Here is a 24,438-nt window from a genome sequence, read left to right as displayed (position 1 = left end):
TAATAACTATTTATGTTTGTTTGATTGTGAGATTATTAATTAGGAACTAACGATGCAAATAACATTTATAAAATGAAAAAAAAAATTATATTATATTAAATTATGCTAAATTTCTATTACATATATCTATGTTGGTGTATTATGTATAAATGCAGATGCGGGTGCTATTATATATATACATATATTTCAGCGAATGTGTGACTGGTGTAGCAATTTTTTACTTTCTCCGCTTTGATCTTTGCTTACTTCTTGCGAAGGCGTTATTTTATTGCTTTACTTGCGACATAATTGCAATTCTTAATATTCTCGCTGAGATTTGCAGTCACTGCACTTTCTTAATATGCTGTTTCATATATATGTATATGTATTTACATATGTATGTAAGTATCTACATGTATTCGTAGCTAACTGGCTGAAGCATTTCTGTGATTTCGTTCCTTTTTGTTCTTTTTTCCTATTCTGCTCATTGCATTACTCGACAGAATACTTAAAAATTCTGCTACTGTGACACTTTTGTATCCACCGGACGTGTTGAACGGGATAACTTTCCCTTACCACTCACATTTCATGCACACAATAGTCTAGACGGCAAGTTATCCTTTTTGGCTTTCTGCTTTTCGATTAGATTTGTAGAGTTTATAGTTGATTAAGTTTGATTAGTTGAAAGTTGTTGTAGAAGTATGAAGACTTGTTGTGCGATAGTTGAGAGAAAATTATGCGAAACATTATACATAGTTTTTGTTGCTTTTTTCTTTGGTTTACAACTATTTTTAATTTTTTTGGATTTATTTTTTGATTTTTTTAAATTATGTTTTTAGGTTTTTTTTTGTAGATTTTATACATAAATAGGTTGAAAACTTTTTTTTTGCTGTTATCATGCGATTATTGCTTGCACTATTCTACTAAAAATCGTAACGGTAAATTTGAAAACACACTTTCGAAACTAAAATTTGGTTAAGCTTTTAAAACTGAGTTATAAAGGGCTAGAAGCAATTATTTTTTAAAAAGTTGTAGTGACTAAATTATAGCTAGATTGCGGGAACAAATTAAATAAAAATATTTGGTGAGCTATTTGCGTAAGCATAAAAGCAGTACTAGAAAGCTAAGGGTGTTAAAGAGTTGAAAATTTCATTTGTACTCGGCTAAGTTGGTAAAAACCTCAGCTAAATTGGTTAAAAACTCGGCTGAGTTGGTAAAAAACTCGGCTAAGTTGGCTATACTCGACAATATTCTAAATTTTCGAAATTTTATTCCACCGTTAACTAATCCTTCATTATTTTTTGGTACTCTTCTCCATACACATACTCAGCCGGGACACACGCTGATTTGCGTAAATGTTATGAAAAGAGAAATTGAAAAAAAACTAACTAAAATTTGTGACTTTTTAAGCGTGAAAATTATTTCTAACGGTATTTTTGCATTATGTAACTATATTCTATTAGCAAAGCGTCTATCATATAACGGTATTTTGTTAACTGCTGATGAGCGCTTTTTTCTTGAATTTTTTTAAAAACTTTTTTCATAACAACTTTCTATAATTTTCTATGCGCTGCACTTTACTACCTCTTTCTTTTTGTTTTGTTAATTGAATTTCTTTCTTCTCTTCCTTTTCTGTTACACATAATTCTCTTTACGTAATATTAATTTCCTCTTATACGCTCTGCTTTTATTTGCATTTAAAAGTGTTTGTTGTTTGTGATTTGTCATGTCATCGTTCAATCGCTTTCGTTTTTCAATTTTGCCGATTATTCGTTATTTTCGTTTCAGTTTTTTTTTGTTATTTTTTGAGTTTTTTTTTTTGGCAAAATTGCTTTTTTTCGCAGTTTTCATGCGTAGCTTTAATAAACGATCAATAAGTTGTTCTCGTTGAAGCCGGCCGAATGCCCAGCATTGCGTACGATGAAACACGATCCATCGAAGTGCATACGTTTTTCATTACGACTGTAGGTAAAAGAAAATAGAATATATTTTAGTTTATTTGTTGTAATATTTTATGAGTATAATGAAGGGAGTATTTCCAAATACCTAATTGGGTTCGAGAAAGAAATAAACACATGGGTTTGGGTATCACTGCTAAAAGTTCTAAGACAATAATGTAGGTAAGAAGATCTTTATAGTATAGAACTCATTATGAACTAAATTATGATCGCTTTTTTTAGATGCCCGACTTACAGACGCATTTAGCATTGACATGTTTCACGACAGCAAAAATCCGAAACATTAGCAAAATGTATTGAGTTGATCCATAAGAGATGAAGAAATTTCCAGGCAAATAAAATATCAGCAGCCAGACACAAACTAAAACGCGATCATAAAAGAGATTGCAACAATGTAGGGACTTTTTTATCTATTTGATTTGCTATACAGCGATTCCAGCGCGTTTTCCATGCTTCGTAACATTTCTGGAAAGCTTAGACTGGGATGTCTGCGAGTACCCTCGTCACGGCCGCCTGGATGTCCATAATCGACTCAAAATGGGTTCCTTTGACCACCGACTTTGGTTTAGGAAACAAAAAAAGTCACAGGGTGACATGTTGGGCGAATAAGGCGGCTGTTGCAACACGGCGATCCCTTTAGAAGCCAAATACTAAGACACGCTGAGGCCGGTGTGACACGGCGCGTTGTCGTGATGAAGGATCCAGTTACGAGCGATGTCTGGGCGCACCCTGTTGACAATAGTAGACTTGATTCACAGTTTTCCCTGGTGGGACGAATTCTTTGTGGACGATTCGACGGCTATCAAAAAAGGCAATAATCATCGTTTTCACCTTCGACTTGCTCATGCGAACTTTTTCGGGGGGCCCCTCGTTAAACTCTTTGTGCCATCGAAACACCTGGGCACAACTAAGAGCACTATCACCATACACTCTTACAATTTTAGCGTACATTTCCGAAGCTATTTCGCCCAATCTGGCGCAAAATTTTATCGCGACGTGTTGCTCTTGATTTCGTTTTTCCATTTTCATGACGTGCACTACAAACACACGTCTACTTAACTTGACGCAGCAGGCGAATTAAACAAGCTAGAGAGATGGTACATATATCAATGGAGAGGGGATGCCAGAAAAAGGAAAAGGAAATTTCAAGGTCACAGGTTTAACACAAGCGCGGCAATAAAATCAGTCTCACCATTTAATTGTCAAACTTCGTATATACATATTCTTTTTGCCCTGCTTTGTTTAAGAATGTTCTATTTTTATTAGTTTGAATTCACTTAAAAGAACTTCATAGTTCTAAAAGATAGTGGTGAGATAAATAACCGTTTCGACAACCCGTTTACGTTGAATGTTCAAGGATTCGAATCATCCGTGAAGAATACTTTTCAAAGGATAAATCGATGTATGTTGTAGTCAAAGCGATACTCTTTCATCTAGATTCTATTCATCAGCGAAGAACAATACCTTTTATCCACATTTTCAAATGCCTTTTCCTTCCCAGATTATATTAGGTTTTCCCTAGGTAAGACCCGATTAAGTTAAAGAACTGCTAGAGGCTTTTATATCTATCATATATGAAAAAAAATCCTCTAAGTCTAGCAGAAACTGGACATATTAGTTTGCATACATTTGTACTTTCTCCCTTAGTCTGATTACTATTTGTTCTAGGAAATCTCAATATTTATTTTGTCGCCTTCAAAGTAATCTCCACCAGATATAATATACTTATGTCAACGATGCTTCCAGTCCTCGAAATACCCTTCACAAGCGCTTTTTGGAATTGCCTTCAGCTCCATTAGCGAATTTTGTTTTATCTCTTCGATTGAAGAGAACGAGTTCCATGGAGCGGCAATTCCAGTTAGGAAACAAGAAAAAATCACCCGAAGTTAAATTTGGTGAATATGGTGGCTGATGGATGATATTCATTGGGTTTTTGGCTTTAAATTCGGTCACAATCTTAGCTCGTGGCGTGCATTACCATCTTGTAAAATTCATGAATTCTTTTTCTTCAACTCCGTCCGTTTTTGATGGATGTTCTCACGCAAACGCCTCAATACGGCCAAATAGAACTCATTATTGACCATCGAGTTCTCTTGCCATCTCTTTAACACTTGCCTGACGATTTTCAAGCACCATATCCTTTTTTTTAACATTTTCGTAGATCGTCCAGAACGGAGCATGTCTTCAACGATCTCTCGCCCGTGTTTGAAGGCTTTTGTTTTTCATAAAACACACAAGTTGGCAGATTGCGTTCATATTTGGCATAGAAATTAAGGACAGTCCTACCAGCTTAGCAAAATACATTTATACTCGAGGAATTTAATTACAATTTCCGGGTGCTTTTTTTGTCACAATGTACTAAAGGGGGATCATATAGGTTTGAAAGTTCTTCTGAAACCTAATGAATAGGAAGATTTCAATACAAGAATTTTAGGTTTGTGTCAAGGGGAATTTGAAAACTCTTGCCGGGGTCGCGATGTCGATTTGATTTATTAACCAGCAGTAAATATTCTTGTATAACTATCCTATAACAATTGTTCCTTTTCAAAACATCTTCCTTGATTAAACAACATAATCTTATACTGCCTCTTTTTATATATTGAAAACCTTTCCACGAAAGCTCACTTGTTTCTTGTGTAGATCTATAGTGAAAACAATAAAAAGAAGTTTAGGGCTAAAAACAAATACATAGGAACTTTTCTTTTGTAAAATTTAAGGATTTCTCTTACTAAGATTCAAATTGCTACGAAACGAGTTTTGTTTTCTCGTCAGTAGTTTTATGTAATATATTTAAGGTCTTCATTACATAAGCGTTTTCACTTACCGAACAAACAAATGTGAAGTTTTGCCCAACGAGGCTGTACAGTGAATACCCGGCGTAGTCAAAGTGGCCGAACCATTGCCTGGACTGGTGCGTATCAAACATTTGTTATGAGTGCGTGTCAGTCTAAAAGCAGAGCAAACATGAGATTTTTAAATAAAAAAAAGTTTATGAAGTATTTTCCTGGATGTGAGCTTACTTTACGAGTCCATCAGCGGCCTGCGTGATACGGAAACCATTAATTTCATAGATTTCAGTGCCCTCATCTGTGCAAGAATATGTGGAATTTTGTATTACTTCGTTAGCATCCTGCACATAGGACGGACCATGGCGAGAGTCACTACGATGAAAAGAGTTTCGATTGAAATAAGAGAATTGAAAATGTTTCAAGCTTTTCCACGCACTCATAAAATACAGTCAAAGTGTAGTCCTTCGTGAGATCGGTGAAGGTATCGGTGGTGGTGCGCGTGCCAGCCGTGTCCACAAGATAGATCAAAGCACAAGATTCGCTAGTAAAGCTGACGCCTTTGTACCACATCTTAGCATAGCGACTGAAGAAACAGGAAAATGAATGAATTTAAATTATTTTAGTCCTTTCCATAACTCACACATAGTTGTTGGTTTTCATGCCATCATAGGTGACTATCTCCACTTTGGAACCACTCTGCAATATACGTCCATTTGGATGAATCAGCGCCGAGTTGCTGCAATTGCGCGACAGTGCAATGGCCACCATGCTACGTTGATTGAGAACGCGTACCGCCTTGTCCAGCGTCATGTCAATGCTGGCGGGTGAATAATGAGCAAAAAGTTATTGTAGAATATTTATAATAATTCTTGGCTTGAAGTTGCTATGGTAATATTTTATATGCTTACCGTATGCCGTCGCGCAGACGCAACTGTATGGTGCCATTAGTCATGGCAATGGGCCCTGCGCCGGGACAAGGTGGCGGAGTTGGATTCTCGTACTCAACACCACGGTGACTGCCGCTCAAACGGCCGACTGCGTAGGGTGGCGGCGGCATGGGTTGCGGAAACTGCTGTGCGTGATGAGAGGGTGACATGGTAGGCGGCTGTGGAAGAGAATTATGATAGATAAATGATATAGAAAGGTTGAGATAACTTCATAGTCATCAGTAATAAAAGAATATACAGGGTAGGCCATTTAAAGTTGACCCATTTGTTTCTAAAAAAAAAAGAACAAAAGAAAACAATGTTTTTTGTTCATTTCAAAAATAATTTATTTTGGTCCAAGGGGATTTGTTTCAGCTAATATTTAAAAATTAGATCGCGTGAATGGGCACCTTTAGCTTTGACAGCTAAACGCACTCTTTTTTCGACATTTTCCATGACTTTGGCCAATGTTTCGGATGATATGGCGGCAGTTTCACGTCGAAAGTTGGCTTTCAGTTGAGCTAAGGTCTTTGGCTTATTAGCGTATACCTTGGATTTCAAATAACCCCACAAATAAAAGTCTGGTGGCGTCAAATCTGGTGATCTCGGTGGCCAGTCAACATCACCATTTTTCGATATCAATCGCCCGGGGAAAAATGGTCGCAATAAAGGGTTTGTTGGGCGAGCTGTTGGGCATGTTGCCCCGTCCTGTTGAAACCAGAAGTTATCCATGTCATTTTCGCGAATAATGGGTATCACAAAATCCGTTATCATGGCTCGATAACGCTCACCATTGACTGTTGTCGTGGCTCCATCATCGTCTTCGAAAAAATACGGTCCGATGATCATATTCGCGCAAACACCGCACCAAACTGTTACTTTTTGGTCGTAAAGAGGCTGTTCTTCAATTAATTGAGGATTTTCGGTGGCATAAAATCGGCAATTTTGCTTGTTTACGCCTCCATTCAACGAGAAATGTGCCTCGTCTGACATGATGAGTTTTCGCCAAAAGTCAAGTTCGTTTTCAGCCATTTCGATGGCCCATTTGCCAAAATTAAGGCGTCGCGGATAATCAGCTGGGTTTAGTTTTTGTGCCATTTGAATTTTATATGGAAACATCTTCAAATCTTTATGAATTATGCGTCGGAGAGTGGTGCGAGAGATGCCTAATTCCTGAGAGCGGCGATAACTCGATGTCGATGGAGTCTCCTCAATACTGGCTCGTACAGCTTCGATATTTTCATCAGAACGTCTTGTGCGTTGTCTGGATGCATGACTGGCATTACTGAGATTACCGGTGTTCACAAATTTTGCGTATAAAGACTTAATTGTGTTCTTAACTGGAGCACTTTTCACTTTATTTTTTTTGCGAAACGCACGTTGAGTTAACACAATTGAAAAGTTATTTTGAATATAAAGCTGAACAATTTCAGCGCGTTCTTTTGGAGTGTACTGTTCCATGGTATAAATTGTCTTCGAATGACGCTTCTAACGCGGTATGACATTAGCCGATTTGTCAGCGCTGTTAAAAGTTACAGCGTTGCCAGATAGGTCAACTTTAAATGGCCTACCCTGTATAAAAGTGTTAATGGTTCCGCAAGATGACTCCAATAAAAGAAGAAACCTAAATTTTTAAAGCAACTCTGTGCGTCCTAAGGATTTCAAAGTAAATTTTTTTCGTTAAAAAAGTTAGATATTGCTTAACAAGAGTCTGACTGCTATTAGAAAATAGTTTACCTAGGCTGGGTTGGTCAGGATGCGAACCAAGGTCTTGAGTATTTTCCATTGTTATAGGGAAAGTTAGTCGGGTATCTCAAATACCCGAAAATTTCCGACCCGAGTTAGGTTAGGTTGGGTTAAGAGATCGTTCCTAACAGAGATATCACTTGGACAGTTTATATCCGATCAGTTACGGTTCCCAAAACTTCCACAAAATTGGTCATAAAGACCCTCATAAATTGACGAAGCGCCTTGAACCGTTCGCAAATTTTTCAAGGCGGCTAATGTCACTTTTGGCTAAGTCGCTTGGTTCACTGTCGGTATGAGTACCTAAATATTTTCACCTCTGACCCTTGAAAAAACTTTACAGTAGAAGAGAAAACATACAGACCGTTTTCACATTATTTTCTTCCAGAAAACTTTCCGACCGGATTTTTAGAATTACAGTATGACTGATGAAACTGTTACCCGAAAAGGTTCGCTCAAGACATTAATTTCACTAAGAGCAGGTCAGGTTGTTACTAGCAATGTATTCAGACCAATGCAGACCAAAGTCATCTTGTCGACAGAGAAATAGAATTTCTTCATTTTTTTTTGGTAGAGGCCTTGAGCACTTGCTACTTAAGCTTGACAACCGATTGGCGAATCTAAGGATCGTCGCACAAAGTGAGTGCATTGCCTATCTTGATTTTGAAAAAAAAGAACATCCATCAGTCCAAAATTTTACGAAGAACCTTTCACTTACCATGCGGCACATTTCATTTTCAAAACCATAGATCGGCGATGGCGGCGGTGCAACCGGATAACGCGTATTAAAAACACCCCTTGTCATGCCACCGCTACGTCCGGTTAGTGGCGTCTCGTAGCCACCATAATGATGCGGAGAAGCGGCACTCATGTGCACCGGTATGGGCATTTGACGAGCCTGCAATGCGGCCGACGGCGTAGAGGTCTCCTTCGGCGTCATAACGGCACCAGCTGCTGTGCCAGTGTTGGCGGCAGTGACCGACGAACGTTGTTGCTGCGAAACAAAAGGAGCAGCGCTGGCATTGAAGCGCGACTGCAAAAAAAACAAAAAGAGTAATTTATTAAAGAGAATGAATAATTTATGGCTGAGCATTATAGAAATCAAATCAACGTAAGAGAGCGCAGTGAGCAGAAGTTCGAAAAACGGCGATTGACAATCAGCTGGCAGTCGCTGTCAACCGGCTTGAGGACACGCAGCTGACATTTCACTGACGTTTAAATGGATTTTTTTTCTCACATTGCACGCACAGATGATTTTCCAGAGCACTGTATACAAGTGAAATGACACACCTGATTTCCGGCGCACTGTCATAAGCTAATAAATCAAAAACAACAAACAGATAGAATTAAGGAAAAGACAAAAATGCTGACTCACCGATGACGGCGTTATGGCCGTGAAAACGGAGCGTTGGCGCACACCGTTCGGTGTCTTTGTGGGCGAGCGTAAAATGTTATTAATCTTCTCATTCATATTGACACGCGCCAGAAAGTCCTCGGTGTTGAAGCCAATTAAGCTGCTCACCGGCAAGGATGGGGTTTTCGGTGTTTCCGGTTGTGCAGGCTTCGGCTTCTCCTCCACCTGATCCTTAACGGGCTTCTTCAGTTCCGCAACGTTTTCCGAATTCATTTTCTTCAAGCTTTTACTGACTTCAAAAGTTTTAATGACACTATAAGAAAACTCGGCAATTCCGCTGGTAGTAAAGGTAGATGGTGATGGTGGGGTTGATAAGGTGTGGGTCACAACTGTTGTGCTGCAATATAATGTTGACGACGAACGCAAATTTTACGCACTTTTATTATCGTAACTAGCGCAGTGTTTAACAGTCTGCGAAAATTATTTGCTAGCGGCGTGTTACGCTTTTTCCTTTTTGGTGGAAGAAAACTTTATTGGTACGTTTCGGAGAGAGAAAAAAACTGAAATTCGAATTTTTATTGCATGTGTCTGCGTGCGTAAAAAATTTTCAACTGAATACGAAATGTTAAAAATTCTCAAGATTTGACAAAATTGACAAAATTCAAAGGTTGCTAGAAATTTTCCAAACTCGGGTCAGTGCATTCACTTCACATTCGCTGTGGCAGTGACAAGGCTTGCGTGAAACAGATGACGCGCAACAGCTGAATCAGCTGCTGTTGACAGCACTGCGTTAGGGGAAATGCCAAGCGTGTGACAGATGTTCAAACATGTGTAATTTTGAAATGTAACTGTAAAGTAATCACAATTGGTGTGGATATTTCCAAAATGAACTGTTAGTTTTTACAGATTTGTTATTCAAATTTACATGGTGGACAGCTACTGTTACTTGGCATGGTGCATACTTTTAGGCGCGGTGGTTAGGTTACATTGTGGTTAACAGTGGAAGGCAGGAAATTTCTATGTTAAGATTTTATGCCGAAATTATTAACAGATGTGTCGTTAACATTTGGCAACCAGTCCAGCTAATTTGATGATTTTGTAATTTCATTATTCATAAGGCTCGTTATTACAAATTTCTTTTAAAAGCTTTTATACATACATACATTATATAAGCATGTACATTCAGAGCAATAATATCTGCATTCAAAAGTCCATCTTAATAGCCAGCGATATCACTTAATTTGATTGCGATATGATCAGTGAAAGCCAAAGGTATGAGCAAAGCTATAAAAATGTCAATGAAAACAATGTGGAAAAGTCAAAATGTCAAAAGTTATACATACACATATGTGCGTACAGCTATATACATACGTATGTATATTTAACAAACTATAGCATACGTATTCAAGTTGAGGAAACGACACCAATATCAACATTGTGTTGTCAAATCCATGCGCCATCCACACTCAACACTTTCGCTTCTACGAAATACAAGTTTAATGAGGTCATCGAGGACTTTTAGCTTAGTGTATGGCTGAAATACAGATCTACAATATGGTTTTCAGATTTCGTTTTAATGGTTATGACGCTGATGCTGCTCTTGATATTGGGAATGCAAGGAGATGCATACGTACATATAATATTTTTCCCATTTTTGTTATACAGATCTTTATCATAAATATTTTTTTGTTGCTTTCTCGAATTAATACGTACTACGAAGTTATGTTCATGATTTAACAATAAAAGACTTTGCATATAATGAAAACTTAAATCCAAAGGTAATAATTTGGCGAAAAGCTGAGAAATTTTAACCAAAATGGCAGGAAAAAAGTATCAAAATAGAAATTTTCTGTAGAATAAGAAAGCTTCTGCGTGGCTACATCTGCAAAATATGTGTATAGATGAAAATTCATTTTGAATAGTTCAAATGCAATTTTTGGAAATTATTTTTTTCATTTAATTGAGTTAAATAGCAAAAAATATGCAATTATAGTATTGTTAATTGAGTTCTTAAGGAACAAAATAGAGACATCTGAATTAAAGATGCTACTTAATTTTACTTTGTGTAGTCCCTTAGAAGATCTTTATATTCGTTCCAACAGTCCTCGCTTTCTGCTAGCTTGGCCTAGTTGAAGCATTCCCGTACTTTGCGTCTGCCAGACCCGAACTTCTTGTTCCACCAAGAGTGCTTCGTTTTGTGCTTGAATCGCAGCGTAGGGCATCCGGAGTGAGTAACTGTATTTTGGGCATTCGTAAATACAGTCAGGAACTTTTCAAGCTCTTGATGCGAGTTCTACACGCACGGTCTAAGTCACTTGCCTAATAGTATCTGTCTATTTCTTGGGATTTCTCATAACCTCGTTTTCTGGTCTTTGCTTCCGATCTAATGAAGAATATTTGTACCTATGGTCAGAGAACGACGGTGTGCTTAGCACCATTCAATTTTCTATCAATACATCTCTACTCGTGTGTAATGTTATATCGGGAAGTGGGTCCTATGAAGGTAGGTTCCTCACCTCGATTACCTCCCACTGGACTACTTTGTAAAAAATAATTGAGTAAGGACTCACCTCGCTGATTGATGTCTCGACTGTAATAAATCGTACGATGGGCGTTAGCATCAGCACGCATCACTAACGTCTGCTTCTTTCTGCTGGATGTAGACGCTAGCCTTTGGAGCTCAACCGTTGGCGCCTCGCAATCGTGTGGCATACAGCAGGATGCAAGGAGTAGATACTCATCCCTGGAACCCTCTACTGCCACAGCCGTCTAACAGATCATCTATGAGAAGACTGAAATAAATATGGGAAAATAGACTTTTCTTTCCAAAAATCACTGACCTTACCTTGTTAACTACGCTATATATGTTGTGTAGTTTTCAGCCCAGCGACCATGTTATCCGATGCAATCCATAGATGCTGGACTAAAACCACGTCGCTACGTGGCTACCCTCTCTAAATTGAGATGAAGCTCGGCAGAGGCTATCTTACTTTTGTGGAGGTTCACTTGGAGTAGCCTCAGCTCTTAGGTTAGAACCATTAGACTGCTAACTGGATTCTTTCTCCATCGGTGGAGGTGGACTTGTAGTGCAAGTGAAGTGGCCATTATCTCTTCTGTGTCGAAATCCGTTTCCACTTCATCCATCTCCAATATGTTTTTTCTGCCACAAACGCGCTTTCAACGCCTCACGCCATCTTCTCGAACCTCGCGTACAAAATATCCTCTGCCACCTTTTTGATCTGTAGCATGAAGCTCTGGCCTCCATCTTCGTTGATAGATTACGCAACGCTTAACCATTTCCAGTCACTATTTGGCGCGTCCAGATTCTGTCGTTGTAGCAACCGCAGAGCATGTTCCGGCTCCGACATTCGAGGTATGGTTACCTTATTGGATACCGATGGAATACTGCTGCGGTCCACCACCACCAGTTTCGCTCATTTCCACAGGTTTGGAAGCATTCTGATAACTTGCTTTACCCATGTTAGCGTCGGGTCGTTGTTACATTTTAAGATTTTGACTCCGATAAGCCATCCCACTCCATTATATGAAGGCATGGGTGCGCTCGGTTCGGCGTCCATTTTCGTGAAGGGGGTTTCTAAAGGGTGATTTTTAAGAGCTTGATAACTTTTTTTTTAAAAAAAAAACGCATAAAATTTGCAAAATCTCATCGGTTCTTTATTTGAAACGTTAGATTGGTTCATGACATTTACTTTTTGAAGATAATTTCATTTAAATGTTGACCGCGGCTGCGTCTTAGGTGGTCCATTCGGAAAGTCCAATTTTGGGCAACTTTTTCGAGCATTTCGGCCGGAATAGCCCGAATTTCTTCGGAAATGTTGTCTTCCAAAGCTGGAATAGTTGCTGGCTTATTTCTGTAGACTTTAGACTTGACGTAGCCCCACAAAAAATAGTCTAAAGGCGTTAAATCGCATGATCTTGGTGGCCAACTTACGGGTCCATTTCTTGAGATGAATTGTTGTCCGAAGTTTTCCCTCAAAATGGCCATAGAATCGCGAGCTGTGTGGCATGTAGCGCCATCTTGTTGAAACCACATGTCAACCAAGTTCAGTTCTTCCATTTTTGGCAACAAAAAGTTTGTTAGCATCGAACGATAGCGATCGCCATTCACCGTAACGTTGCGTCCAACAGCATCTTTGAAAAAATACGGTCCAATGATTCCACCAGCGTACAAACCACACCAAACAGTGCATTTTTCGGGATGCATGGGCAGTTCTTGAACGGCTTCTGGTTGCTCTTCACCCCAAATGCGGCAATTTTGCTTATTTACGTAGCCATTCAACAGAAATGAGCCTCATCGCTGAACAAAATTTGTCGGACGTAAAGCGCGAAACACATTTCGAACCGAACACTGATTTTGGTAATAAAATTCAATGATTTGCAAGCGTTGCTCGTTAGTAAGTCTATTCATGATGAAATGTCAAAGCATACTGAGCATCTTTCTCTTTGACACCATGTCTGAAATCCCACGTGATCTGTCAAATACTAATGCATGAAAATCCTAACCTCAAAAAAATCACCCGTTAATAGTTTCATTTGGCAATCTCATTGGCTGCTGCCGCTGCAAGGGACGTTGCCGGTTTGTCGACCGCATGCTTGACGTCTAGCTTCCCGGCTACTTCTCTGCACTTCCTCTTATTTAAGGATGCTTTCGACGCGCTCTCCGTTGAACTCTGCCTCATTTCAGCGATATGCTTCTCAATGTGATTAGCATACGCTGGATCCGAGGTATTTCACTAATTTCGAGTAACATTTTCAAATTCAATATTTTTTTTATTTTATAAATTACCCCGTTATAAATACGGCGTTAAAATGTGAAAAAAACCAATTTAAAATAAAAAACCATAACGCGTGCTTCTCAAATAATTAATTTAAAACTAAAAATATTAATTAAAAATACAAAAAAAAAATCAAAAGTATATTTCAAGTTGCTTTTGCCAATATGCATGCTCTAAATGGCTTTTAAAATTCACTTCCTCACTTCATTGATAAAGCATGCCCACAATGGCCCGAAGAGTGCCTGCACAAAAAAAAGTATATAAATGCTTATGATGAGCAACAGAAAGTGATTTATCATCGAATCGATGGCCATTGGTCAATTGTGGGAAAAGTTTAATGATCTGTATGTTTTTTGCGATTGTGCCGTACGTAGGCAAAACGCAAGCGGGAATGGGTGCTGGAAGTGAAAAGGGAGAGTAAATTGGCTTGACGGCAATTTGTGCAAAAAAAGTGCTCTACAGTAAGTGCAAAGAAACTTGTTTAAACAAATAAAGCAAGTAAATATAACAGTCTGGTTAAAAATAGCTACAATGAAAACTACTCAGCAAAGCAAAAAGTGTTGACGGCGTTGTTTGTCAACAAGAATGTCAATAAAGGACAATTGAGGGCAATAAACGTATTGACATTGCAGCCAAGAACTCTTACACTGCTCTTAATGAGAAATGTATTTATATAATTTTTGGCGTCTGAGTGCTTCAGAGTGCACCAAATATAGATATTTACTTAGGCAAAGCTTTTATAAATAAAAATTTCAACAATTTATAAATAGAACTTAACCAAAGCTAACATCAAAATCGTCTTACAAGACAAGTTCATGGAAATGCAAATAATGTCGCAGAGTAAATTAAACAAAAAAAAAGCAGGAAAAATTATAAACTCGACCAAATTAATTCACATGCTCAGACACAGCGATTTCATGCCTTGCCGCTAAAAACAAATGGAAAGGCCAATAAAAACGGATTAGCGCTGTCGTTAAAATAATTTCTCATTATAAATCAACATGTGTGTGCAAATGAAATTGTTGTTTAATTTTCGCCTCATATAATTATTTGTGCTTATTGCTTCATTGCGCTTGTTTTCACTTTTCTTGTTATTGTTGTTGTTACGCCAATTAATGTGCTGAAAAGCACTACAAATGTGGCGCAACAACTTGTCGTCAATACAAGGTGAAATCCCCCCTACACACACACATGTACATACTAAAATAGTGTTCAGTAAATACTCGTGCCAGACGGTGCACCGGGGCGTATGTGGAACATTGAGCTGCTAACCCATTACAAAGCAATTTGTCAAATTGATCGTGTGAAGGTTTCAGCAACAAGTTCTGTTATATATCATGCGAATGCATAGAAAAATACTTACTATACTTAATTCATGTTTATTGAGTGAGAAGCGAAATCAAAGCAACAAAAGATATTTTTCAAAAACACATAGTAAACATAAAAATAGTAGAAATAAAGTGAAATGATGTGGAGTGAAGTGAAAATTTATATTAAAATAAAACAGTAAAATTATTATTTTTAACTGTACTAAGGCTATAATACCCTACACAGGTGAATTATTATAGCGAAACGAGTATACAAATATTTGTATCTTGATTTTGATGGGTCAGTTTGTATGGCAGCTATATGCTATAGTAGTCGGATCTGGAAAATTTCTTCGAATATTGTAGCGCTTACTTAGAAAATAATGTATGCCAAATTTCGTGAAGTTAATTTCTGAAATAAAAAAGTTTTTCATACAAGGACTTGATTTGGATCGGTCAGTTTGTATGACAGCTATATGCTATAATAGGCCGATCTAAAAATTTTCTGAGAAGATTAAATTGGCTTGTATCTATACCAAATTTTGTGAAGATATCTTTAAAAATAAAAAGTTTTCCATACAAGGACTTCAGTTTGATCGGTGAGTTTGTACGACAGCTATGTGCTATAATCGGCTGATCTAAAAATTTTCTGAGAAGATTAAATTATTGGCTTGGAAAATCATCTACACCAAATTTTGTGAGAATATCTTAACAAATAAACTAATTTTCCATACAAATGTTTAATTTTTTTCGGCCACTTTGTATGGCAGCTATAGGCTATAGTGAACCGAAATCGTTGATTCCATCAAAAATCGCTCCTTCTTTGAAATGAAAGACCAAGTACAAATTTTCATGTTGATATCTCAAAAACTGAGACACTAGTTTTCGTTTATACAGTCAAAAGGACACGGCTAAATTGACTCAACTCGCACCTCTAAGAATTTATATAATTTTTTTAGTGTCTTCGACCATTGAGTTACCTTCTGAGTGTGACAAACTTTGTGGAAAACTTAATATGCCACATATAATATTTATAAAATTTTAAAATTACGTCTACTGCCTAAATATAGCCAACAAACTGCTTACACACAAACACATATACTTTTCATACACACAAATATACATACTCAATACACATCTCAAACAAAAGTCAACGCAACCGCGCCAGGGATGATTGATGAGCACTAATAAAGCGAAATGTTGCTTGAAAACGTCGTTGTTGTTGTTGTCGTTAAATGCTGTCATTCCAAATACTTACGATGACGTTATTATCTTAATGGTAATGTTATGTTAATGCTGCTGCTGTATCTTCTCACAGCACACAGATTTGTTCAGCTTTATTAGCATATTCATGCCACTACTGCGAATAATTCTTCGGTTTATATATTAAGTATTCATCATACGGTCAAAAGTGGCGCCTGCCCTTGGAGTGAAATGGCAATGCGGAAGCGGTAAATGTCGCTGAACGTCCTCTGCATACATCTTTTGCAATAACACATAAGTTTATATGAATGTCAAAGGTGTTTGACATGTTTTGTTTTGCCGGAATATCAACATGCCGTGAAGGATGTCACCAACGCATGATTGTTTTCGCATCTGACATGAATTATTTCAGTAAAACAGTTGTTGTATTTGTTTTTGGTAGAGTGGAGAATACATGTTTCATTATTATTTCACTTCATTTCAACTGGATATCTGGTTTTGAATGCCGTTTCTATAAAGTTATTACAATATTGCATCATTCATCCATCTCCGCGAAGTGCACGTCAATCGCAGCCAAATAGTTTATTGCCCTTGGGAAAATAGTTCTACTCAATAGAGCTGGGAAAATAGTGTCAACCACTGTAATTTAAAATCATTAAAGCTTCTAACAACTTTTCTTACCAGTTCACCTACTAAACAGTACACAAAACGAGATTTCCTATGGGTTGAAGTTTATTTCTGAATAGCTTTAGAAGATGTACTACAGTGGGCAAAAAATAGTAAGACTATTTAACTTAAATTTCGCGTGAAAACCCTTTCGTCGAAATATTTTTCTTCTAGTTTGGTATGACTGTTAGTTACTTCTGTGCCAAATGTCACATCAAAATAAGTAAGTAAGTGTTTTTGATTGGTACAAATTATTCAAAGAGGGTCAAGACTTGACGATGAACCACGTCCAGATGAATCATCAACATCAACTGATGATCTATACATCAATTAAATAAGGGGAATAAGTGCTTGACGACGACCAAGCAAAATGGCAGTCCACTTGCCTTGGTACCGTTTCTCCATAGCAAAAATACCTTGTTGGAACCGTTCCTCATGTTCGTCACTTACGGCCCCTAAATTTTCGGGGAAAAAATCCAAATGGGAGCCCAGAAAGTGAATTTTTAAGGGACATGTTACAACCCATTTTTTATATGCACTAAGTAGTTCGGTCACAAGATCTTTGTAATCGTCAGCTTTCCCATTTCCAAAATAATTTTTAACAACGCTTTTAAAGGCACTCCAGGCTCGTATTTCAGTTTCATTGAACATTTCCTCAAATGTTTCATCTTTCTTCATCTTTTAGTTCTCTTATTTGCGAGCCCACAAATATGCTCTCCTTAATTTTTGCTTCACTGATTTTTGAAAATTTTTATTTCAGATACAAGAACCATCTTCCATTTCTGTCTATTGCCTTCACAAAATTCTTCATTAAACCCAATTTAATATGCAAAGGTGTAGTAATACCTTTTTGGGATCAACTAGAGGTTCACTGGGAACGTTTTTTTTTTGTCCTGGGGTGAGTACCTGACGTACTGGTCACTGCTTCGGTACATAATTACAGTCTCTCGCACGGTTATCCCATTTGCAAAGGAAACAACAAAATTTCGTATATCCTAGTTGCATTCCAAGAAGAAGCTGATGGTAAATTACAGTACTTAACCGTATGTCTAGGCTTCGGTCCAATACCTTTGATATTTGTTAGGCAAAAGTAGCAGTATGTAACATGGTCTTTAGATTCTCTACAAACACAGAATATCGTGACAAAAGTGAGCCGAAGTCGAAAAAACTACGTCAAAGCAGGTCAAAAATCGAGGTTATGTTGACCGTTTTCTTCAATTATCGAGATGTTGAGTGCTATGCGTCGTGCGCGAAGCTTTTAAAGAGGCTGGAATTGTGGGCCGATAACTCTTGGTTTTTGCACCACGATAATAGACCGTCGCATACTACCTTGATTCTTCTTGAGTAAAATTTTCAATCAATATCGTCTAGAAGCCAAGGTATTCGCCCAACTTAGCCCCGTGTGATTTACTCATTTTTAGGAGTTTGATTTTGGGAGAATTTAAATAATAATTTGAATTTGTTTAAAAAAAACACTTAATTAAAGCTAGAATTTTATTGGCAGATTGAACTCACAAAAATGATATGTGGATATAAATTTTGTGCCAGAACATTAGAAATTTTGGGTAATGGAGCTTTGCAAAAACCAAAAAGGAAATTTAATTTCAAGCTCAGGCGGTCAATATTGTGTCGAAGACTTTATACCAATCTCACAGAATGACTGTACAGACCACTATTTGAGAGTGAAATCAAATTTTGTAAGATATTTTATGTGGTAAGGCCACCACTTTCCAAGTTTACGCAGAGTCAGCGCAAATCGATGGTACTCTCTCTACTCATGCTTGTCCTATCTAATGGCAACTTTAAGCAAACTAAAAAAGACCTGACTGCTTTAGTAGCTAGTTATAGGAAAAAACTATTTCCTTATGGAAAATTTCGAGTTCGTTGAACTTTTTTGTTAAGTTTTGTTGTTGTGGACAGCTTGCCATTGACTTTATTTACATATATCTATGTAATTTTAGAATCAGCGGGGCGTACGAGTCAAGTTGTAAATGCCACTGAACTTGTGCAGTCACCATAAGAATCTTCACAATTTAGCATAAGTAAAAATTGTAAAAGTATTTGTTGTTGATTTAGTGCGTGAGACATTTGATGATTTTTATAAAGAGGCAAATATTGCCTAATGAAAATGTAAACAAGACCCGCATCAAATGCCGACGCTGAGATTGCGCGGCAAATGCTTTTAGTCAAACTACAAGCTGGTCAAGCTGGACATACCGCAAACAGCGGGAGCTACTTCAATGTGAAAAGTTGTTATTCACTTTACGAGCATTAAAAGTCAAGCTATAACACTGTTGCCATGCTTCGAGGCAGTAGAAACATATTTATATATATTGTATGTGTGAAACATATATATTATATATATGTGGATATTGTATGTATATATTATACATAACATAAATATGTTTGCCTGCTATTTTATTCGCGTTGAAAAGCACACACATCCATTTCCTGCAGCAAAAAAGTGAATTTTAAGGAAATTAATTTCAGATTTTATTTAAAGTGGATGTGTAAATACGCGTTTTTATTGAGCCAGCAGGCAACATTTTTTGAAAATAAAAAAAACTTCGGAAAAATTCGCCAGAGTCGCGCATAGTGAATTTCCGCGTATGTGTGTAGAAATTGCTTTTCGATGTAGCCAAGAGGTTTAATTGAGTTTCGCACACAGCTATTCGTTGGCCGTGCATTTTTTGCACTCGCTTTTTGTTGCATTTTGTTTGCAGCACTTTGTTTTCGAATGGCCTTCGTGTAACCAGGTTGTACCAGCTTGTTGCTGCCATTGTCAGTTATGCAAATTTCACGAGGCCGTGCGATTTTCGTTGCAAAAGTCACATTACCCGAAGCCGACATGGCGAAAGTTCGAAATAAAAAACCGTGCGCGTGTACATCACATCAAATGAAAATCAGCAGCAAACAATTTCTGTTCAGTATAGGGAAATGTAGTATGCGTGTGTGTGTGTGTACATGTATTCACTTCATACTTTTGTGCCGAAAAACTCACTAGTTTTTCGCTAAATTTCACCTAAAAATTGAATAGACGCGTTGTGCAGCCACTTTCCACTTAGCGACTTGTAACTGCGCATGCGCAGCGCATTCAGCATTCAATATTTTGAGTGCCATTATTGGTTTGGCTGCTATGCGCGTTAAAGCTTAATTGCATTTGCTGCAGGTGAAAAGTGTTTTCATGTCAATGTGTGTTCGCTTACAATCAACTCTTTCTCTCTCTCTCTCTTTCTCTCTCGTTTTGATATGTTTGCTCTTCATTTTACGTAGTAATTGTTTTTAATGCGATTTATGGTGCGTGATTGAAAAGTTATGTTCGAAAATACTTAAAATATGTGTGTGTGTTGCCATACCACAGCTTTGTATTGGTGTATGCTCATGTAATTTGCTATAATCATATTAAAACCGTTTGTTGTGGTCAGTGCACAGGTATCAGTTTAAATTCATTTTCAAGCATTAAACAATTAAATTTATTAACTGGGCAAAATTGCTGCCAGAAAGTTAACAAAGAACTATATTGTGTTATCAAATTATCCAATTAAAAATGTAAAAGTTTTTTTTCACTTCAATAGATTTATTTCATTTAGAACCATTATGGAGGGTATGCTCTCAAAGTAGAACTGAAGGCTTTTCATTACCTGTAACATAATGCTGAAAGCAGTTTACATTTTCTTCTTTTCACTGGCAGTGTTTTTTACGTGGCCGGTACCAAATCCAGCGCACAACCCTGGGGAGGGATGTTTCGCCTTCTTACTTTAGCTCACCTTCAAACGGATGTTTTTCTAGCTATCTAGAGGATACTTGGTCTAAGACCGCAGTCGTGTGCTGCTTGTGTATACTCGTATATAAAATAGTCGCTTCTGGGCACTTCCAAGTGAATGGCGCTCAGAGAACTTTCCTCAATTGCGTGTACTTCAACACATGGCTACATCCTCCCAAACAGCTATCCTGATTAAAAGAAAATTCTTATTCATCCTCTTCTACTTATTCATCACTCTTAACCACTGGAAAACACTGTAATAGTCAATAGGCTGGACTTGACAGAAAATTTCTGACTGTAAAACCATTCACCAATCTTCCCCTCAAGCTTTGACCAATCTGTAAAGAAGCTGTCCCTCTCCTTTGCACATTTAGCCAGTAACGATGCGTTTGTTGAATGCAGAGTTCTTAGCTTTGTTGTCAAGCATCTCTTTTGCTACCTCTGCTCGACATCGTTTTGGCAAAGCATTTAGATCGAGTCTGGCAATGATAGGCTTCATACCCTATACATTAATCACAATATGTTGAGTCGATCCATAAGAAATGTTAAGATCCTCTGCTAACTCTCTAATGCCAACACGAAGTTTTTAACTTTAACTTCTTCGGTGTTCGCGTCATTAACATATCCCTCAGTTGAATGGATGGATTTTGACTTCACGACCTTCTAAAACCCACTCAAACAGTTGTTTTCGTGATAAATGACACTCCCTAAAAAATTTCTGCAACATTTCCAACAGTTCCGTAGCCGAGTTTCCATTGGAAAGACAATTTTCAATTCGTTTTTATCGATTCGTTTTGCGCTTCCAGTTTAAATAGACGAGTCTGGGTCAAATTTGGTACATAAGTGCATTATTTTTTCATAGGAAATATATTTAATAAACTACTATATTAAATATTTACATACGCATTCCTACATATTCTTCAAAATAAAAAGAATATTAACAGCACCCGAATTTTCTACTGAGTAATTACCCCAGCTGCTGATTCGGTTATTTTACTGCACTAGCGAACATTCGCAACATCGCTAATTGCTGTGTGAATGCAGCCCTACAGTCATCAGCTGATGTAAACAAACAAAATGCAGTGAAGTGGCAAAATTAAGTGGATAAATTTGTGAAAAATTGTTAAAAGTTTGTGAAAAGTGATTAATTATTAAATTTGTTCCAATAATCAATAATTTTAGTGTGTTAGATTATTATGTTTGTGATTTTTGTGATAAAGAATATTTGCTGATGGAGTAAAGTGTGCATTTGATGTTAATTCGTGCAATCTATCGCTATAAGCTGCTAATAAGGTATGTGCATAGCTTTCAGTGTATGTTAATTATTATTATAACAATTTTGGAGTTTGAAATTATTAAAAATAAGGCTTCAACTGTATCACAGAAATATGTATATACATACATATGTATATGATTTTTGACGACTCTCAAAACAAAAAGTGCTGCAATACAAATGTTCGAAAACGGCACAATAATGAACTTACAAACATGCAATCAGCCATTTGCTTAAAAAACAAAAGCAAAATATGTGTTAAAAATTTACCAAATATTGTTTCCATTAGTCAATGTCTGTAAAAAAGTAGCACAGCCACATTACTCAACCAATAATCCCCACACACAGTCCCACCCCGCGGCCTTTTCCCACACACACGGTATGCAACGCTCCGCAACTGTTGCGCTGCATTGCCGTCATCTTTCATGGAATCGCCTATAAAATGATTAATTTCGCTTGCATTTATAATAAAAATGCAAAGTTACGTAAGTTAAATTAAAAATTAAATTAAAATTAACTGCACAACAATGTTTACAAAATGTTAAACATGGTGTGCGACTGATATCTGGGTGACACCAAAAGTCCAATAAACAACAAAAAACAACAAACATATTTATATTGCGCGTAAAATCGTTGCAGTGCCTGCAGTTTGTACATATTTACATACAGATGTATGTATATCCATACATACATACAAACATACAGCCATTCGCTTGTGGGGGAATATGGAATTGCAAATCATAAAACTCATTTATTAAGCTTGAAGAAACACAAATGTAGGACATTTAGCTATAATATTGACAGCACAAAATTTTACATAGCACCAACTACATGCTTTGTTTATGGCAACTTGTCCTTGAGGTAGTCCCATTGGGTTTATTCACTTCTGTATGTAGATATTTTTAGATAGCAAGCAACCATAAAATAGTGTGCTATCCTTGACATGGTACGATGCACCAATTACTCGGTCTGTATTTTAAGAAAAGCTGTGTATAAAAAACTTATAGCGTTTTATTCTTGATAGAGTTCGAAGCCATAAGATTGAGAAGATCCAGATATCTTCTCTAACCAAATTTTCAGTTAGTTAGCAAAATTTATTCCAAATTCTTCCCAATTTTTCTTTAGCAATAATAATACTGTAATAATTAAAATTTCTTGCAAATGTACTAGCAGTAGTAACGATCTGAATAAATAGTTATATAGAAGAATTCAAATTTATTGATTGCAAATTTTGTATTTATATTTCTTCAGTTAGATTATAAACTAATATATTTATTTGCAAACAAACTAAGTTAAACAATTACATTTTTCCTTATCCGACTCTCCGATTAAATATTTAATGACTTTTGTCTAACACCCAGTTTACTCTTCTGCACTTTGTTATAACTTCATAATTTGTTTGAACTTTATTCTTTGAATATAGCTTATTTCATTCTTTCTCAAAATATGCAGGTGCTTCATTAGAATTTTGACAGAATTTTTGCTGCGTTAATTTTCCACGCTTTGCTGAATTCAATTATGAGTTCCAAGAAAAATGAAGACAGACACTTAAATGGATAAGCGCGAAACTGGTGAATACAGAATTTTGTGAGTTGGCATAAGTTATATGCAGTTCACTAGCATAAATATGTTCTAGCTCGAGTAAAGTTTAGTTGTTATCGTCTGCTTTTTGTTTTTGACAGTCAAAATATTGAGGATATTCGGTCAAAACCATATCGTTAGCATTAGACTCATATCTATTGTTGCATTCTGATGACAACCGTTATTGCCACTTTGAATCCCCAGTAGAGATTGTCAAGTCGTATTCTAAAAAGAGTTATTTTGAAGTCTTTTTCTCCCTTTCGACTCCTTCGCTTCTTGGGATCAAAAAAATGGTTATAACACGATTTTACTTGTTGATAGTCTATGTTTCTGTTATATTAGGTGATTCTACAATTTTCACACAGTTTTATAGCAAACTGTGTACAATTCTGCAGCCAATATGGCTCTAGTAGTTTACAAAGTGTACACAAGTCTTAATATATTTATATCTATCAAAGATAATCACAGTAAAATAAGGTAAAAATTGCTCTGTATTCAAAAGAACTTAATCTATAATTTAATTTAAAAATTTTTGGATTTTCTTGATCCCGTAGCGGTCTCCAAACGTACCGCTGAAAATGGTGTCTGACGGTTGATTTTTTTGCTTATATTTATCATAAATGAAAACAAAAAATTATTGTTATAATAGATGAATATCTACAGCTCGCACCCGCACCTCTGGTGAACATGCGCTGTAAATCTAGCAGAATTCAAAATTCAGCGGATCCTGAAACCGAATATGTTTGAAGGATTCCTCTGAAGCTTCCTCTCTTTTAGCCTTAACCCCATGCTTCAGGGTTGGCTACCGCATTTTGCACAACAGTTGCTCACGTATCCAGACTGCGTGACGAGAACGCAATTATAGGAATTGTGTACACCGTCTGTAACTGCTTACCCAGAAGTATGTATGATTATACCCCAATACCAATATCAACACCAAAACAATATTAGCCTTGAAATCCAAAGCAGTACCACGGTTACAAACAGCTGCTACTTTACAATAAGTAGGCAACCGAAAACTGATGAACAAAAACCAAACACTGTAAGTCCCACATTATTCCCGTCCTGCTATATGCCGCGGAAGCATGGACAGCAAC

General features: G+C 37.0%; 2 protein-coding genes across 4 annotated transcripts in view; one reads left to right on the top strand and one right to left on the bottom strand.

The window, feature by feature from the left end:
• Positions 1–24,438, top strand: part of LOC105224572 (uncharacterized) — a 181,701-nt gene that overhangs the window by 31,471 nt on the left and 125,792 nt on the right. The window contains exon 1 of one of the 3 annotated variants that reach the window (XM_049454002.1): positions 21,662–21,780. The exons of the other annotated variants lie outside the window; for them this stretch is intronic. The gene's annotated coding sequence lies outside the window, so the exon portion shown is untranslated. Of the gene's footprint in view, positions 1–21,661; positions 21,781–24,438 lie in introns of those variants that run through there. 3 annotated transcript variants of the gene reach the window in all.
• On the bottom strand, positions 785–9,541 carry LOC105224574 (uncharacterized). The gene is made up of 8 exons (XM_011202702.4): positions 8,774–9,541; positions 8,117–8,431; positions 5,635–5,831; positions 5,367–5,543; positions 5,163–5,309; positions 4,958–5,098; positions 4,762–4,884; positions 785–1,941 (listed from the first exon to the last, which is right to left on the bottom strand). The coding sequence occupies exons 1-8, from the start codon at positions 9,023–9,025 to the stop codon at positions 1,839–1,841; spliced, it is 1,455 nt and encodes a 484-aa protein (XP_011201004.1). The 5' UTR covers positions 9,026–9,541; the 3' UTR covers positions 785–1,838.

Source organism: Bactrocera dorsalis, chromosome 3 (assembly GCF_023373825.1).
Source record: "Bactrocera dorsalis isolate Fly_Bdor chromosome 3, ASM2337382v1, whole genome shotgun sequence".
NCBI lineage: Eukaryota > Metazoa > Arthropoda > Insecta > Diptera > Tephritidae > Bactrocera > Bactrocera dorsalis.
Note: the sequence above shows the minus strand (reverse complement) of the source record. Positions and strands in the feature narration are given on the sequence as shown.

What these genes read in the sequence shown, in the direction of transcription:
- LOC105224574 (XM_011202702.4), bottom strand. Translation starts at nt 9,025, where the DNA reads ATGAATTCGGAAAACGTTGCGGAACTGAAGAAGCCCGTTAAGGATCAG. An exon ending in AAAATGAAATGTGCCGCATG is followed by an intron (nt 5,832 to 8,116) that starts GTAAGTGAAAGG and finishes TCTCTTCCACAG; the next exon opens with CCGCCTACCATGTCACCCTC. An exon ending in GCCGCTGATGGACTCGTAAA is followed by an intron (nt 4,885 to 4,957) that starts GTAAGCTCACAT and finishes CTCTGCTTTTAG; the next exon opens with ACTGACACGCACTCATAACA.